This window comes from Dama dama, chromosome 30 (genome assembly GCF_033118175.1).
Source record: "Dama dama isolate Ldn47 chromosome 30, ASM3311817v1, whole genome shotgun sequence".
Classification (NCBI taxonomy): domain Eukaryota; kingdom Metazoa; phylum Chordata; class Mammalia; order Artiodactyla; family Cervidae; genus Dama; species Dama dama.
This window is the reverse complement of record NC_083710.1, coordinates 87,132,997-87,150,974: the sequence shown is the minus strand read 5'-3', so window position 1 is coordinate 87,150,974 and position 17,978 is coordinate 87,132,997. Positions and strand designations below refer to the sequence as shown.

General features: G+C 42.8%; 1 protein-coding gene across 2 annotated transcripts in view; it reads right to left on the bottom strand.

Moving 5' to 3' along the window:
* Positions 1 to 2,444: 2,444 nt before the first annotated feature.
* MYO16 (myosin XVI) overlaps positions 2,445 to 17,978 on the bottom strand; it is a 505,809-nt gene continuing 490,275 nt past the window's right edge. For both annotated transcript variants that reach the window (XM_061133099.1, XM_061133100.1), the window contains one exon: positions 2,445 to 3,737. In XM_061133099.1, the coding sequence (XP_060989082.1) occupies positions 3,528 to 3,737 (210 nt within the window). In that variant the 3' untranslated portion in view covers positions 2,445 to 3,527. The remainder of the gene's footprint in view (positions 3,738 to 17,978) is intronic.

The following is a 17,978-nucleotide window of genomic DNA, read 5'->3' as shown; positions in this document are numbered from 1 at the left end:
GAATAACATTCTGTGCTTTATTACCCAGAATAGCACCCCTGTTTATTATCCTGACAACGCTGCAATTGCTAGAGAACCACTTTGAGAGTACCTTTAATATCCCCTCAGACTTGGACTTTATCTCATATTATTACAACTATTAATTTTGTTATTAATAATACTATCGTGGCTATGAACGTTTTGCATCTTGGCTGATTTTTCCATCACGTGAGTGGAGCAGGTACGACCTGCTGGGTGTAGGGTGGTGAAGAACACTGAAATCTCTCCACCGTGTGGAGAAGACTTGTGCTGACTGAGTCAGGAGACTGTTTCAGAAAATCTTCAAGGGGGTTGGCCTTTAGCTGTAGAAGATGAATGACCTTAGATGAGATAAAAGGATTCAGTTCAGTTCAGTCGCTCAGTCGTGTCCGACTCTTTGCGACCCCATGGACTGCATGCAGCATGCCAGGCCTCCCTGTCCATCACCAACTCCCGGAGTCCACCCAAACTCATGTCCATTGAGTCAGTGATGCCACCCAACCATTTCATCCTCTGTCGTCCCCTTCTCCTCCTATCCTCAATCTTTCTCATCATCAGGGTCTTTTCCAATGAGTCAGCTTTCACATCAGGTGGCCAAAGTATTGGAGTTTCAGCTTCAACATCAGTCGTTCCAATGAACACCCAGGACTTATCTCCTTTAGGATGGACTGGTTGGATCTCCTTGAAGTCCAACGGACTCTCAAGAGTCTTCTCCAACACCACAGTTCAAAAGCATCAATTCTTCAGCGCAAAAGGATCACTAGATATTAAATATTGATTACTGCGTCACTCCAGGTACCTTGAGCAGGTGATGGTCAGGATCAAATTGTAATTACACGAGTCCTAAACTGTGACCGGGTTAATAGAACAGACAGTGTATCATTTGGATCCACACGCTCCTGGGAGGCTAGCTTCAAGGACAGTTCCCCTGTCACAGGTCTCCACAAGAGCTGCAGCAAAGCGCCTCCTCCAAAAGACCCTTTAATGAAGTTTCTTGAGATAGACTTCCATACAGTAAGTATAGAGTTTCAGTACATCAGGTTCGAATGGCCCAGGGTTTGGAACCGAGAAGAGGGTTTATATTCTGACAGCGCCCTTAAAGCTCTGAGCTTCAATTCAGGGTCAATAGTCAGATGATGAGAATTATCAAGAAGGCATAGGTCAGTGTCAGGATGGGAATACCACGTGCAAAGCAGCTGAAACAGTCACAGCAGGGCTCTATGCACATTTGAAACAAGTTCTCACAGGTCGAATGCCCGAACCGTTCACTCTTTGCTCTGGTCTAAATAAAAACACCGTGTGTTAGGGGCAGAGATCCAGTTCATCCCTTTAATCCGACCAGGGGCACGGAGTGCCTTTGGTGTGAAGGTGAGGCCGGGGAAGCCTGTGTATCAAGGAGGGTGCGGTCTCTGTTGTCAGGGGCCAAGGTTCGGAAGGCGGCTGTCAGGGACAGCGTGAGCCAGAGAGGGGAGTGGGGCTGGGTGACACCCGCTGAGGTTGTTTGATGTCATCCGCCCTGGTGCCTCTTACCCACGTCTCGACTCCGCCTTTCATTTTCTGCGTCCCGATGCGTCCGCATCTGCGCCTGGCGGAGGCTGGAGGAAGGGCCCATCCCCGGGGTTGCCCAAGTCCCACGACCATCCCCTTCTCCATCCCCTTTCCCATCCCCGACTCCAGACCACTGAGCCCCTGCTTGGGGCTCACGGGCAGCCTCAGCACCTAAGGGCCTCGAAATCCTCCTAACCCGTCACTTCTAGACATGCACGCCTCCCCCCGGTGTTCCTTCCCAGGAAACCCAGGAACGCTCAGCCCCCCAGCTCCCGTTCTCCGTCTCCTGCCCCACCCAGGAGCTTCTCCGCATGGTCTCCACCCGGTATGCGATCCGTGAGTACACATGCTGTCTTTCAAGGGAAGGCCTCTCCTGGTTTACTTGCCTATCATTATTCCCATATAATCAACACACTATGCCTGTAACTGAAGTATGCCTATCTAGCAGTTGTCTATAAATAACCACAAAAATCTCTTAAAACAAACCAGGGCCCTTCCCTGGTGCTCCAGCGGTTAAGACTTCACCTTCCCACACAGAGGGTGCTGGTTTGATCCCAGGTCGGGGAGCTAACATTCCACATGCCCTGGGGCCAAAATCAGCCCCCATCCAAAAAAATCAAAAACAAAAACATAAAACAGAGGCAATATTGCAAGAAAGTCAATGAAGACTTTTAAAACTGTCCACATCAAAAAACCTGTAACACAAACAAACAAAAACTCCATTGATTCTGAAGTCTGCAAGATGCTGTGAGAAGAATGCAGGAAGGGGTATCTCCTTGCCCCCGCCGATCAGGACGCAAAAGCAGCCGTGGAAAACGACAACAGCACGTACACCACACCGCGGGAGAAAGAGTTGCACCCTTTTATTGGCACAGTAACTTGGCAAAGGTGGTGTGATTAAAAAGTTCCAGGGTGCAGGACACGCCAGTCCCAGGCCAGCAGAAGCGCACGTAGGAGCAAGGCGGGCGCATCACCGGAGGGGCGGGATTTAGCACCGGTGAGCGGCCACCGAGCTCGGAGACCACCAGTCTTGTTCCGCGTCACTGCTCAGACCAGCAAGTATCAGCCCGCTTGCCGGTACCGTGGAGACCTTTGAATGGCTGTGAGTCCCCTGCGTACCCCCCAGCCACGATTCTGAAGCTGCACTCATTAAAGGGGGTGGGGGGGGGGGTGTGTGCATCATTTCCTGTAATCCCTACTGAAGTCAGAGAATGAAATTTCAATGAAGAGCTCACCATCCCTGTGCCCGGCACACAGGACACGGGAAGGAACCGTCTCCTGATCAGTGAACGAAACAGAAGACATCGGACTCGAGCTGTAAGTCGGCAGAGCTTGCCACAGCGAAGCTCAAACAATGACAGGGTCAGGGTCTCGGGAATTTCAGGTACTTTACATTAAAAATTTTTTAAAAAAAAAAAAAGGTATGTAGGGAAAAAAAAGTTCTAGAAGTGATTTTTTTTAAATCTGTATTTTGAAGAAAGGGAGCACCACCCATGGCATAAAATTATAAAATACAGTAACAAACATGTAAATCATTGTCAGGATTGTAATTCCCATAAAACACAAACACCTACACAGAAATAAACCCTATGTCCTGGAGAGTGCATGAGAGGCAAACGACTGGAGGACAAGAAACACGCGGTGGGACGTATGAACACAGGTGTGCGGTGCGGGCCGCCCTCGCCACCGGCCTCCCCTGCGGTCCATGCTGGGCCTGGTCTTTCCCTCACCACCCGGGGTAGCACGGCCCGAGGACCACGGAGCCTGGAGATCAGGGTGTGTCCCCGCAGCATGGGTGAGCGCGCGCGCACACACACACACTCACACACACACCCAGGGAACCGCGAGTGTCTGACCCGGCTGTCTGAGCTTTTGTGCGTCTGTGCAGACAGCCCCCCGCGTGTCTGGGGGCAGCCTCTGTCCGTGAGCTTGGCACCCTCGGGCGGTCTGCGGGCAGGCCGTCACAGGGTGGAGTCCCAGAACTCGGGGGGCAGCCTGCGGCAGGGGGCCCCCTCGGGCTTCCTGCACGGAGGCAGGGGAGGCGCCCGGGGCTCCCCGGGGGGCAGGATCTGGGGCCAGTCCCCCCGCTCCTCGCAGAGTCTCCGTCTCCAGTCCAGGAGCTCCCGCAGGGCCACGCTCTCGTTCTCCGACAGCCTCAGCTGGTGGATAACCTGGGGGAGGAACACAGAAAGAGGTGCATCGGACACTACGCAAGAGTGAGATGGGCAGGGCCAACGTCAGACGCCAGCGCTCCGCTGGCTGGGGAGAGATTTTGAGCACCCCCAGGAGACCTTCCCACTTCGGTTATCCTGGGAAATGGCATCCTACGGAGAAGCTGACAGCAACCCCGGAAGCCAGAAAACAATGCATCACAGGTTAAAGTACAGAAAGAAATTCAACCTCGGATTCTAGACTCAATACAAATGTCCCTCAAAACTGAAGGTGAAATAAAAAATGTTTTTGGACAAAGAGGAACTAGGAAGTTTCGCTATCACAAGTCTTGCCTATTTTGTGAACCTTAACAAAGCAAGATGAAAAAAATGGAAATTTAAGAAGGAAGTCAGGACCCTGGAATTAAACCCATGGGTAAACATAAGTTAATGTGTTTGGAATGTTACAGACTTGAAGTTGTGTGTAGAACAACAGGCCAACAATAGCTGCAAAAGTCAGGAGGGGTCACGTGGAGCTCAGAGGTTCTGAGGTTCTAGAAGTACTAGGAAAAAGACGAAATTAAAACAATTTAAGATGAAATTAGAGTTTCCCTGGTGGCTCAGTGGTAAAGAATCCACCTGTATGCAGGAGACGCAGGTTTGATCCTTGGGTCGGTCGGGAAGATCCCCTGGAGAAGAGCATAGCCACCCATCCCAGTATTCTGGCCTGGAGAATCCCACGGACAGAGGAGCCTGGTGGGCTACAGTCCATGGGGTCGCAAAAGAGTCGGAACAACAACAATGATGATGAAATAAATCAAGATTCATGCTTTATTTCCTAGTAAATGCACAAAAAGAATAATGATAGAATGTGTAATTAACAAATTAATATGAAATAATAAATTTCAATTACCTAAAAGAAAGTAAGGTGCTATATATATATATATATATATATACATATATATATATATGTATAGGTGAATACATATATACAGGAGAAGCTACATGTATGTCTAGGTGAACATATATGTGGCTATATAGGTGAATATATACCTAGGTGAACATATACATCTAGGTGAACATATACATGGATATACAGGTGAACATATACATCTAGGTGAACATATACAAACGAAGGCCAAGTCCTCACGAAACAGGAGAGCAGAACAACGGGATCCAGACCTCCACCCAGCAGCTGGCACTGCTCCTCCCCTGCGGCCGGCTGGCGTGAGCTGTGTTTGCTTTCATGCTGGTGTTACCACACACCCCTCCTCCTATCGAGCACAAAATACCTCCATTCTACAGCTCATCTCAATGCGAAACTCTTTTCAGCAGCTTTTCATAATGACCACAAACACGGACGAACTGGGCGAGGTGTGGCTCTCGGCTGAGACCTTCCGAACAGGGAAGACCGGGAGACTGAGTCACTCCAGACACACCCTGACCTGCGGAGAGGGAGGTGCGGGGGCTACTGAACGGAATGAGGCTTGTGGGGAGGGATTTTGACATAAAATGTCCTAAATCCCCTGAGTCATTGCTTCACTGGAAAAAAAAAAAAAAGCTTTCTATCCTTTCAAAGCTTCTCAACGTTTACTAAAAATATCTGAATTCCCAAGCACATTATAAAAGGTGAAGCCTATACACACAAAGCATTAGCAAGCACTTTCTTAACGAGTATATCGATGTCCTGAATAATGTAGTGGGAACAGAACACCATCTTTGAATCAACCACCAAAGAGCTTTCTATGCTTCCTTGATAAGCAAAAAATCTGACTGATGTTTGCAATAATCAACTAATGCTCAGAATAAACCCTCTTATTGAGAGATCCCATGAAACTTGATTCTGTATCACAGAGATTAATAGGCATTGAGTAAAATCTAACAGGTATAGAAAGATAGTTGCCAGGATGGCATAAATGGGATGCTAAAATATTAACATTATTGATCTTCATTAAAAAAAAACACACACAACAAATCTTCACAGGTTATATCTTATATGACGGTTAAAATTCTGTGTAAGGACAAGTGACAGGTCACTACTTTCAACAGTAAAGTTCAGAGGGCGTTTTAAAATGATGACCCGTGAGACAATAAACAGAAGATCAGAAGATTGAGGACAGGACGCCCTGTTTAATGATCCTTAAACTGACTTATTTTGATTTATTAAATGTATCAGGCTATGAGGCACAAAGGTTGTATTTGTCACAGTGAAGGAGCTTTAATATTTTAGAATAGAGAACGAATGCAACTATGAATGTTATTTAAATGGTGGCCAAGCAACACATGAAGAATACAAAGTATCTGCAGTGTTATCCAGCACAGTGAAAACATCTAAATCACTGTTTTATCATTCTTTAAATTTCATGCCCTACTGGTAGTAACAAAAACTCTTATAACTTCTCTTATCATTATTTGATATTTCACAAGTAATATCATTAATGATACAGAATAATACACGTATTATCATTAAAAAGCCAATAATGGTTTTGTAGAATTTTAGCTTCAGTGTTGAAAGGGAACCATTTCTTTCCAGGAGGAGAAGTGACCCTGGGGGTTAAGGATGTTGATGGTTCTGGGAACCTGGAGTCAGCTGGCATCACCCCAGGTCTCACTCATCCTGATGGGTTTGGAGGATAAAGGATGGCGTATTGGTGTCCTTTATTTATTTATTTCTTTTTATTAGTTGGAGGCTAATCACTTCACATCATTTCAGTGGGTTTTGTCATACATTGACATGATATTGGTGTCCTTTAAATTAAATCTTGCTTCTCATTGTTGTAAAAGACAAATCTCCAATCCATGCCACCACTTCAGACAGCTATTTCCTTACTTATTTTCTTATCTGGCATGTTGTATAGAATAGTGTTTGCACAGAAAATCATTCTCTTTCCCAGAACCAGAAGGCAAGCGTTGTAGCTGTGGAAGAATTGTTCCACACCCAGGGACCCTGGGTTCTACCTGGCATCACCTCTGGGCTCCATGAAAATGACGAACGCCCTGTCTTTACAGGAACTTCTAGACACGTCAGTCATGTAAGCGTCTTAACACGCTGCATGTGGCTTGGAGATGGAGGAGTCAACAAGAGGGATGTTTAATTAAGTTTTCTTTTCTTTGTTTTTACCATTTCCCTGGGAAAAGGGGCTCTATGAAGGAAGGTCTGGAAAGACCTCACAGAGGTGGGAACTTTCGATCTGAATTTTGAAGAATGAGAGGGGCATCAATAGGAAAGGAGGAAAGAAAAGACTGGGGGAGGCATTTTCACGGGGATGATGTAGACAAGCGCCAGTCATGACGCTGAACTTCATTCTCTAACAGGGAGTCACAAACCCACGGGGATCTGGGCTCTGGTATCAGCAGGGATGGGATGGTTGATAAACCAGGACTCTGTAGCCAGGGCGTCTGGATTAGAATCCTGAATTTGCCGCCTGATGGCTAGGTAACCTTGAGCATCGGCTTCCTCACCTGTAAGTGGATTCCCAGTAATCACACCTCCAAAGGACAGGTGCGGGCTACTCGAGTGCCCTAAAAGTGTAATGAGTGCTCTGTGAATGTGGGCCGTTATGACTGTGTCATTGCTACTAATAACTGCTTGACTTGAGAAAATCCCAAAACCTTCTGGTTTATGGTTATCCTCATGACTCAATCAGATAATGTTACATGAAAATAATTTGTGGCCCAGCTCAAATGGTAAAGAATCTGCCTGCAATGCAGGGGACCCAGGTATGATTCCTGGATCAGGGGGATCCCCTGGAGAAGGGAATGGCAATCCACTCCAGTGTTCTTGCCTGGAGAATCCTGTGGACAGAGGAGGTTGGAGGGCTACAGTCCGTGGGGATGCAAAGAGTTGGACATAACTGCGCGACTAACAAGGAAAACAATGTAAAATAGTCTTTTCCTTCCTTATTCATAAGATCTCAAAATAAGAGTGACATGCTGGATTTATAACATAGCTGTGACTTATACAGGACTCTAAACTGACACACGAATGATCACGTTCTGAAGTCATTTCCCTGTGGGCTGGGATCCTCATCCTTGGACAAAATCTCTTCGTTTCAGCGGGTTTTTAACTAGAAGATTCCTTCACTGAAACAAATCCTTAGAAAATAGTGAAACTAAAAACTTTATATGGGGAACAGATGGTTGCTAGACTTAACAAGGTGATCCTTTCATAATATGCACAAATAGCAAATCATTACACCTGACAGTAGTATAGTAAGTCAACTGCATTTCAGTAAAAGCCAAAAAAAATACCACTGGGAGAAACTGGGCTCTCTCTAGTCTTTCTGACAACTGCATGTGAATCTAAAATTCCCAAATAAAATTTCAACAGGAAAAAAAAAAAGCAAATAGTGCTAACTAAGACATTGGTGAACATGATCTGGACAATTTGGTATCGGGGTTAAAAATAACGTTTTCTTCCGATTTTTGAGAAAAATCTTGCTGATTTGGTATTTAAAAGTTTAAGATGTGAATCTAGACTCAATCCGCCCCCCGCCCCCCACCAACTCCAGAATTATAAACTGTTCTGCGTCTTCTAATGTCTTCCCGGGTGGCTCAGTGGTAAAGAATCTGCCAATGCAGGAAACAAAGGTTTGATCCCTGAGTCAGGAAGATCCCCTGGAGAAGGAAATGGCAACCCTCTTCAGTGTTCTTGCTTGGGAAATCCTGTGGACAAAGGAGCCTGGCAGGCTACAGTCCATGGGGTCACAAAAGAGTTGGACACGACCGAGCAACTAAAACAAACAACAGGAACAAGGTCTGTGTTTGTGCATTTGTGTGCACGCAGTCGTGTCTGACTCTCTGCGACCCCATGGACTGTAGCCCACCAGGCTGCTCTATCCATGAAGTTTTCTAAGCAAGAATACTGCAGCGGGTTGCCGTTTCCTTCTCCAGCGGATCTTCCCCACCCAGGAATGGAACCCGTGTCTCTTGGGTCTCCTGCATTGTCAAGCAGGTTCATTACCAGCTTGAGCCATCAGGGAAATGACAAACAATATATCAGTTCAGTTAGTTCAGTCACTCAGTCGTGTCTGACTCTTTGCAACCCCATGGACTACAGCATGGCAGGCCTCCCTGCCTATCACCAACTCCCGGAGTTTACCCAAACTCATGTCCATCGAGTCAGTGATGCCATCCAACCATCTCATCCTCTGTCGTCCCCTTCTCCTCCTGCCTTCAATCTTTCCTAGCATCACGGGCTTTTCAAATGAGTCAGTTCTTCGCATCAGGTGGCCAAGTACTGGAGTTTCAACTTCAACATCAGTCCTTCCAATGAACACCCAGGACTGACCTCCTTTAGGATGGACTGGTTGGATCTCCTTGCAGTCCAAGGGACTCTCAAGAGTCTTCTCCAACACCACAGTTCAAAAGCATCAATTCTTCGGTGCTCAGCTTTCTTTATAGTCCAACTCTCACATCCATACATGACCACTGGAAAAACCATAGCCTTGACAAGACAGACCTTTGTTGGCAAAGTAATGTCTCTGCTTTTTAATATGCTGTCTAGGTTGGTCATAACTTTCCTTCCAAGGAGTAAGTGTCTTTTAATTTCATGGCTGCAGTCACCATCTGCAGTGATTTTGGAGCCCCCGAAAATAAAGTCAGCCACTGTTTCCACTGTTTCCCCATCTATTTCCCATGAAGTGATGGGACCGGATGTCATGATCTTAGTTTTCTGAATGTTAAGCTTTAAGTCAACTTTTTCACTCTGCTCTTTCACTTTCTTCAAGAGGCTCTTTAGTTCTTCTTCCCTTTCTATCATAAGGGTGGTGTCATCTGCATATCTGAGGTTACTGACATTTCTCCTGGCAATCTTGATTCCAGCTTGTACTTCATCCAGCCCAGCATTTCTCATGATTTACTCTGCATATAAGTTAAATAAGCAGGGTGACAATATACAGCCTTGATGTATTCCTTTTGCTATTTGGAACCAGTCTGTTGCTCCATGTCCAGTTCGAACTGTTGCTTCCTGACCTGCATACAGGTTTCTCAAGAGGCAGGTCAGGTGGTCTGGTATTCCCATCTCTTTCAGAATTTTCCACAGTTTGTTGTGATCCACACAGTCAAAGACTTTGGCGTAGTCAATAAAGCAGAAATAGATGTTTTTCTGGAACTCTCTTGCTTTTTTGATGATTCAGCAGATGTTGGCAATTTGATCTCTGGTTCCTCTGCCTTTTCTAAAACCAGCTTGAACATCTGGAAGTTCATGGTTCATGTATTGTTGAAGTCTGGCCCGGAGAATTTTGAGCATTACATTGCTAGCCTGTGAGATAAGTGCAATTGTGCAGTAGTTTGAGCATTCTTTGGGATTGCCTTTCTTTGGGATTGGAATGAAAACTGACCTTTTCCAGTCCTGTGGCCACTGCTGAGTTTTCCAAATTTGCTGGCATATTGAGTGCAGCACTTTCACTGCATCATGTTTTAGGATTTGAAATATCGCAATTGGAATTCCATCACCTCCACTAGTTTTGCTCATAGTGATGCTTCCTAAGGCCCACCTGACTCACATTCCAGGATGTCTGGCTCTAGGTGAGTGACACACCATGTGATTATCTGGGTCGTGAAGATCTTTTTTGCACAGTTGTTCTGTGTATTCTTGTCATCTCTTCTTAATATCTTCTGCTTCTGTTAGGTCCATACCATTTCTGTCCTTTATTGTGCCCATCTTTGTATAGGAGATACCAATTAGATATGAAGACGGAATGTAAGTGATATAAAGACTGACTTCTTGCAAGTTTCTGCGTCCCTAAGTAAGAGATTTATAATTGGTTCAGTTACTGTCAGGGGTTAAAAAAACCCACAAAATCTCTCACAACCCAGAGGGAAACACAACATGATGTAAAGCCTAATGAGGTTTATTACATATATATCTACTTACTAATTTTTAATGGTTTTCTATTGTGTCATTAACAGAGTCCTGTGACATGAACTAATTACAAAATGAGATTCAAATTTTCTTCACTTCCTGTGGCTATGCATTTTTATGACTATATTAATAAATGTAAATTAATAATTTGCGGCTGATTTTTACCTTAAGTCTTCCCCTTCTAGGATAAAAATAACCTTTGTTAAATAATTCATATGTAAAATCATGTTGCTGTTCATTTGTCACAGAATTGATTTTTCTATTGACTGTTCACCCAAAGGTGAAAAGAGGCATTTACTGACATTTATGGAAATTAAGAGAAGGAAACGGCTTGGCTGACTGAATAGGGAATATTAGCGTTTCAAATGCAAATCCCATTTCCACTCATGCTAACAAGATGTTGCAGGAAAAAAACAATACAGAATGAAATTCGAAAATCAGTTTGTAAAACCAAAGTTTACCTAAATAGACCCCAATGATATGACTTGAAATGAAATGCCCTTTAAAAAGTCTTTGATTAAAGGGGTATATATCTCCATACATTTTTAAAAAATTTAAAAAAAAAAAGATCTGAAATTGAAACAGCATTTCTCCTTTAGGCAGAAAAAGAGTTGATCCTTCTTAATTCAGAAATAGTCATTTATACAGCAATCCAATTAAGTTCATTCTTGCTATTTTGTTTCCTTTTTTTGCCTAAGGGTTAAAAAAGGGAAAACAACTCTTCAAAGGAAAAAATTACATTGGAAATAAGAGTGTGTCTGGACAACAGGCAGTGAGGGAACAGAGGATTTTAACTTTTTACCTTAGTTGTGCATGTTGACTTCTTAAAAAAATTAACCACTCTCCTTTACTTTTATAATAAGTAATATTATATTGGAGCACACTTAATATAATTTAAACAGACATTTATTTGCACTTTGCAGCTGATTTTAAGTTCACAGCTAAGAATAAAAATGGACTCTGATGAGCAGATGCATGTTTGTTCCTACTGATGGAAAGTTATAAAATAGAAATTTATGACTATACATCTCATGATATAATTAATTTGTGACATTTCAGAATATGGATTTTGTGTGAGCTCAGTCTCTTACCTCAATTCATTTAAAAAACATGGCAGCACCAGTATAGCTGACGAGAAGATTGTAGCAAAAATTAATAACATATATTTAGTGCACATTTACAGTAATGACATATAGTAATGGGTTCAAGTACTGAGAATATATGGAAAACCATAAATCCATGTTATTGGAAGCATAGAAAGTAAGAGTGCTACAATTTCTTTAAAAATATTTTTCTTGGGATTATATGGGAGGCTCACTGCAAGGACCAGGAGGTATTATTAAGGACAAACAATCTACTGGATTTTCTCTCTCCAAAGGACGTCTGTTTATATACTTTGCTTGTTCAAAAATCTTCAGTGCCACTGCCTTTCCCTGGCCTAAACAGCCAAGTCCACCTACCTTAGCATGTTCCAGAAAGCCCTGTATTTCCTGGCCACACTGATCACTCCAGCTTTATCATCACTCATCTTCACATAGACTTTGTGCCAATCTAATCAGATGTACCCGTCCGATTACAGAACATGCTCTGTAACTCGATGAATCTTCTCTGTGACAGCCCCAGGTTTTGTACACCCAGATATATAAAGCTCTGCACTTCTCAAAAGCCCATTTCAAACATCAACTTTGTGATCTTGTTTTATATTCTTTTTTTAACTTTTAAAAATTAAAAAAAAATCAAATTGGAATATTTACAACATTGTGTTAGTTTCTGGTATACAACCATGTGAATCATCTATATATATACATATAGCCCCTTCCCCTTGAGACTTCCTCCCACCCCCCCATCCCACCCTCTCGGTCATCACAGTGTCACATGTTATTTTAGTAAAATCTCATAACCATGTGAAATAAGCAGGGTAAGGATTGTTAACCCTCTTTTCATAGATGTTGAAATTCATCTTTAAAGCCCAAACTCACTTCGCCAGTCAGTGGTAGAATCTGGATTCAGATTCAAGTACATTGAGTTTAGTCAACCTTCTTAATCATGCTGACTTCCAAGTTTTTCTCGTCTGCTAGTCAATGACTGCACATGCTTTCAACAGTTACGAGACAGAAAGTGCTGTGATGGGCTTACAGGACTTGGAAGCACACAATATGACCAGCTCCCTCAAAAGGCTTTCATGCAAAGTGAGTGACAAGATGGAAAACTCAGAGAGTGAGACGAACAAACATGCCTAAACAGGACATCAGCGCAAAAACATCACGAGGAAGCACAGCATTAACTGGCCAATAAACTGCAGATACAATGACTATGGCTGGAATACAGCAGAGACGTGACTCATGGCAAGGCAGGATGGCCAAGAGATTCCTACTGGGCTGCGGGATTTGTTCTGGAATGAAAGGATGAGTCAGGCACTAAAAGAAGAAAGGCTACTTGAGTCAAGTGGATCGGGAACCCTGTCCATCCTTTTGTTCACATCTACAGTGACAATGACCAAAAAACATGGGAGACGGCGAAGCACTCTGCCATGTGGTGTGCAGTTTGAGACGTAGCTCCAAGCTAGCAGTGGAGATGGAAGTCAGAAGGGAGGTAAGATGCAGGTGAAAGTAAGCAAAGCAAAGGTCTCAACAGTGGCAGCTAAGTGCTCCTCAGCCTCCAGAGGATGCGGGTTCAAGTCCAAGGACACTCACCCCAACTTGTCCAAATAGCCAGCATCTTCGCTTGTGTTAGTTTGTAGGGTACAGCTTACCTGTTAAGTTATTCACTTCTCAAAATATTTTTTTTCTGGAAACAATTACAATCTGTGTGTTATGATATTAAATATAATTAAATAAGAGAAAAACCACTTCATGAAACTGAATGCTAATAAAACCTTTAGCCCAATTCAAATAGATTTTTTAAATCAACTATAATTAGCTAAAGGGTATAGTTTAGCAACTCCCTGGACCGTGAACTTACTGCATGGCGGAATAATCTCCGTCCTCCACCTCGAGTCTGCCTCCCGAGTCTAGCTACCCAACAGAGCCACCCGCTTGGGAATGAGGGATAAGACAGGCAAATCTTTCTAATCATGAAATGCACAGTAGGTCCTAAAAGCATTGGACCATTTCTCCAGGGTGCCCAGGGTATTACATGGGGCTGATTTTGTCCCTGATTAAAACCAAGTCTATTGATTTTGAGGAATTTCTAAGTGACCAGTTGTTAAGAAATGCAAGCTTCTGTTTTACATATGTATGACTTGGTGGGGGCACTAATGATCATTATTTCGTATTAAAATGTCTGATAAGTTACATCCCAGCAATTCTATTATCAGAAGATATCAACAGGCACGGTTTTTACTATGAATAAAATTAGAATAAAAATTGCTAAATAATGGAGGTTAAACTTATTATTTAACTTTATAATATTTACCCTCACAAAGATTAGGTTAAGCTAATTACTTATAGTGCTTAATTAGGTTAAACTTAATTAAGCACTATAAATAATTCTCAGCAGCAACATGTAAAACATTAGGCCAAATAAATGATAAAAGTTATCCATCTGATGTTTGACAGAAAACAACAAAACTCTGTAAAGCAATTATCCTTCAATTAAAAAATAAACAACTTTTTAAAAAGGTATCAGTGTGTATTTTACTCAAGTTGCTATCTATAACAGGCAAGCCACAAATACCAATGGACTGACCCCAAAGAAGTATATTGCTCATGTTAAGGCTAAAATGGGTATTTCTGCTCAGCAGGTGACCTTCTACATTGTTGTGACTGCACTTTGCATCTTGCAGGGTCTTGGAATATTGTGTAGCCAGCTTTTGGATGGGAAAGAAAATAGAACATTCATAGCTGAAGGGAGGTTTGCAGAGGTCATGCCTGGGCAGAGCACACACCACTGTGGCTCCCTTTCCATTGGCTAGAACTCAGTCACATGACAGCTCCCAACCACAAGGATGCTGGGAAGTGTAGTCCAGCCAGGTGCCTCAAAAGAAATGGATTAGGTGGGCCCTACATCTGCCAGGGTGCGATGTCTGGGGTGAGTGACAGCATCTTTAAGATATAATCATGGCAAACCATTAGGTACAGATGCTAGAGAAAACAGGGAAAGGAAAGCAGATGTCAGGAAGCATTAGGAAGAAAAAGAGACAAGATTTTGCCAGAGTTGGCAACATAAGGGAGCAAATCTCTTTAATCGAGACTTCTTTCCCAAAATAGATAATAAAAATCACCTGCAAGTGTATAAAATTAATTTAAATCCACTAGGGCTTCAAAATTTAGGCTTTTTATATCATTGACTTCATGACACTTCTTCCCAGTATCATAGTTCATCTGTTTTAGAACCTATTTCTGGCAGAGTCAGAAATATGAAATGACAGTTTCAAATAATAGTGTAATCAAAGAGATCAGCGAAGAATCAGGCCCTGGAGGTCTTCTAAGGTCATAAAATAAATTCCTTCACTGATGTTGGCTGATTATGTTTTAGCACCACAGAAAATTTTCTCTTCCTTTAGCCTAAATTTTTCTTTCAAAGTTGTCAGATCCCATTAATACACAGAGCATCAATAACCTCATATACTCAGAAGACACCACTCTTATGGCAGGAAGTGAAGAAGAACTAAAGAGCCTCTTGATGAAAGTGAAAGAGGAGAGTGAGAAAGTTGGCTTAAAATTCAACATTCAGAAAACTAAGATCATGACATCCAGTCCCATCACTTCATGGCAAATAGATAGGGAAACAATGGAAATAGTGAGAGACTTTATTTTTTGGGGCTCCAAAATCATTGCATATGGTGATTGTGGCCATGAAATTAAAAGACGCGTGCTCCTTGGAAGACAAGCTATGACCAATGTAGACAACATATTAAAAAGCAGAGACATTACTTTGCCAACAAAGGTCCATCTAGTCAAAGCTATGGTTTTTCCAATAGTCATGTATGGATGTGAGAGTTGGACTATAAAGAAAGCTGAGAGTTGAAGAAGTGATGCTTTTGAACTGTGGTGTTGGAGAAGACTCTTGACAGTCCCTTGGGTAGCCAGGAGGTAGAACCAATCAATCCTAAAGGAAATCAACCCTGAATATTCATTGGAAGGACCGATGCTGAAACTCCAATATCTTGGAGTTTCAATATTTCGGCCACCTGATGTGAAGAACTGACTCCTTGGAAAAGACCCTGATGCTGGGAAAGACTGAAGGCAGGAGGAGAAGGGGATGACAGAGGATGAGATGGTTGGATGGCATCACCGACTCAATGGACATGAGTTTGAGCAAGCTCCGGGAGTTGGTGATGGACAGGGAAGCCTAGTGTGCTGCAGTCCAAGGGGTTGCAAAAGTTGAACAGGACTGAGCGACTGAACTAAACTGACTGAACAATTAACAAGTCAGAACGTCTGGGGCCCGGGTTCCCAGGTGTCAATATTCCAGTTCTCTGTTATCTTGGGAGGAGTAGAGCTATTTCTCTTACTGTTTCCACTTACAGAAAATGCAAATACTTGCCCTTTACTTATTTTCTGAGCAGACCAAGGTTTCCAAAGCTGGTTCATTGTCTTAAAGAAAGACAATGCAGTATGATCCTAACTGGTATTTTACATTTAGCCTCTTGCTAGAGTATGTAAACTTAAAAGCTCCCCTTTTCTAGCACTAACACGTGACTCATGGTAATTATTGCTCTTTGTGAAAATGTCCAGTAATATGTAGATTTACTCCCTCCCAGCCTCGCTGACCATCTCAGGGTCCAGGCTGGCTATATACAGGGTCTCTGCTCATCCCACCTGGGGGGCTCCCCGGACCCCACGTGGCTGACACTCTGACTTTCTTACCTTATCTTTTCTCAGAAAGGTTTCTGTTTGTCATCTGATTTAAAGTTGCAACCCAACCCAGCCTTCCTCCACACCAGTCTAGTCACTCCCAGCCCTGCTCATCCTGGCTTCTTTTTTTTTTTTTTTTTAATATTGAAGGAATGAGAAATCAGAATCGTGACTATATTTTTATTTTTTGGCCATGCCACACATGGGATCTTAGTTCCCTGGCCAGGGATCGAACCCATACCCCCTGCAGTGGAAGCAGTCTCGACCCCTCGACCACCAGGGAAGTCCCGTGACCAAGTTTTTAAAAAGGAAAAAGGTGACCTGCAGAGATATCATGAGATCTTTCTCCTTTTAAAAACACAGTCACCAAGTATACTTCAGTAGTTCAGTTTCAGTCGCTCAGGTGTGTCCGACTCTTTGTGACCCCATGGACTGCAGCACGCCAGGCCTCCCTGTCCATCACCAACTCCCGCCGGAGCAGCAAAACATACAAAAGCACAGTCACAATTCTGCTCTTTCATCCCTTTCATACTTCTTAAAACTGAATTTTCCTCTTTGATGACAGTCAATGTCTTCACCAGAAAAAAACATCATGCGTTTGAAACATCTAGGATATACATATGGTGCAATTCTATGAAGGAGACATATAAAATATGGGATTTATTTTTGTTATTTTCCAAGTTTCTATATATCTATACAGGACATGTCCCTTCTGTTGAAAATGCTACCGTTTAACTTCTACCACCCAATTAATTTACTGCCTTCATTTCTTGCACATAATATGGGAGTCATGAGGTCTGCATACAGATTTCCTGAAGCCTCAACTGTGTGGAAGCACTCTCTCTGTTAGATCTCCCTTGGTTAGTAGCTTATCAGTGAGATACATATGACTCCATCTGAAATGGTTGTCTAATTTCTAATTCCCAGCATGTGTTTTAGAATCACGCCTTAACAATTAAATGATAGGTGTCTACATTTTGCTGTTTTATCTAACACACTGTTTCTTTCCCATCACAATACATTTCAAGCAGTCCGCGTGACAAATAAAATGGATAAAGAAAGGCATTGGGTTTATTGAGTGGTCTGCAACTCTTCATTTCTTTGATATGTGACATTACAAAAAGGCTCCTTTGATGGTTCAGTAAAACAAACCACATAACAATTTGTTTCTTGATGTGGATCAATTGCATATTGATTCTGTTCGGGCTTTCATTGGAGGCTGTGTCCAGAGGCAGTAGATATTTATTAAGCTCTCAGGCACAGGATGGCCATTATTTTATCAGAAACCATCTATGATTTCTTACAGTGAATATCTGAATACATCAGATAGTAAGAACAACTTTTAGTGCTCTTTATGAAAGCTAAAGGATATAACAGTAGGCTTGGCAAGAAATGCGATGAATGAAATGAAAATCAAAGATTGTAAACCACACCATATCACTGTGAGGGAAGGAAAGAGATGGACTAGGAGTTTGGGGTTAGTAGATGAAAACCATCATATAAAGAATGGATAAAAAACAAAGTCCCACTGGCTAGTACAGGGAACTCTATCCCATCTCCTGGGATAAACCATAATGGAAAAGAAAATTTCAAAAAGAA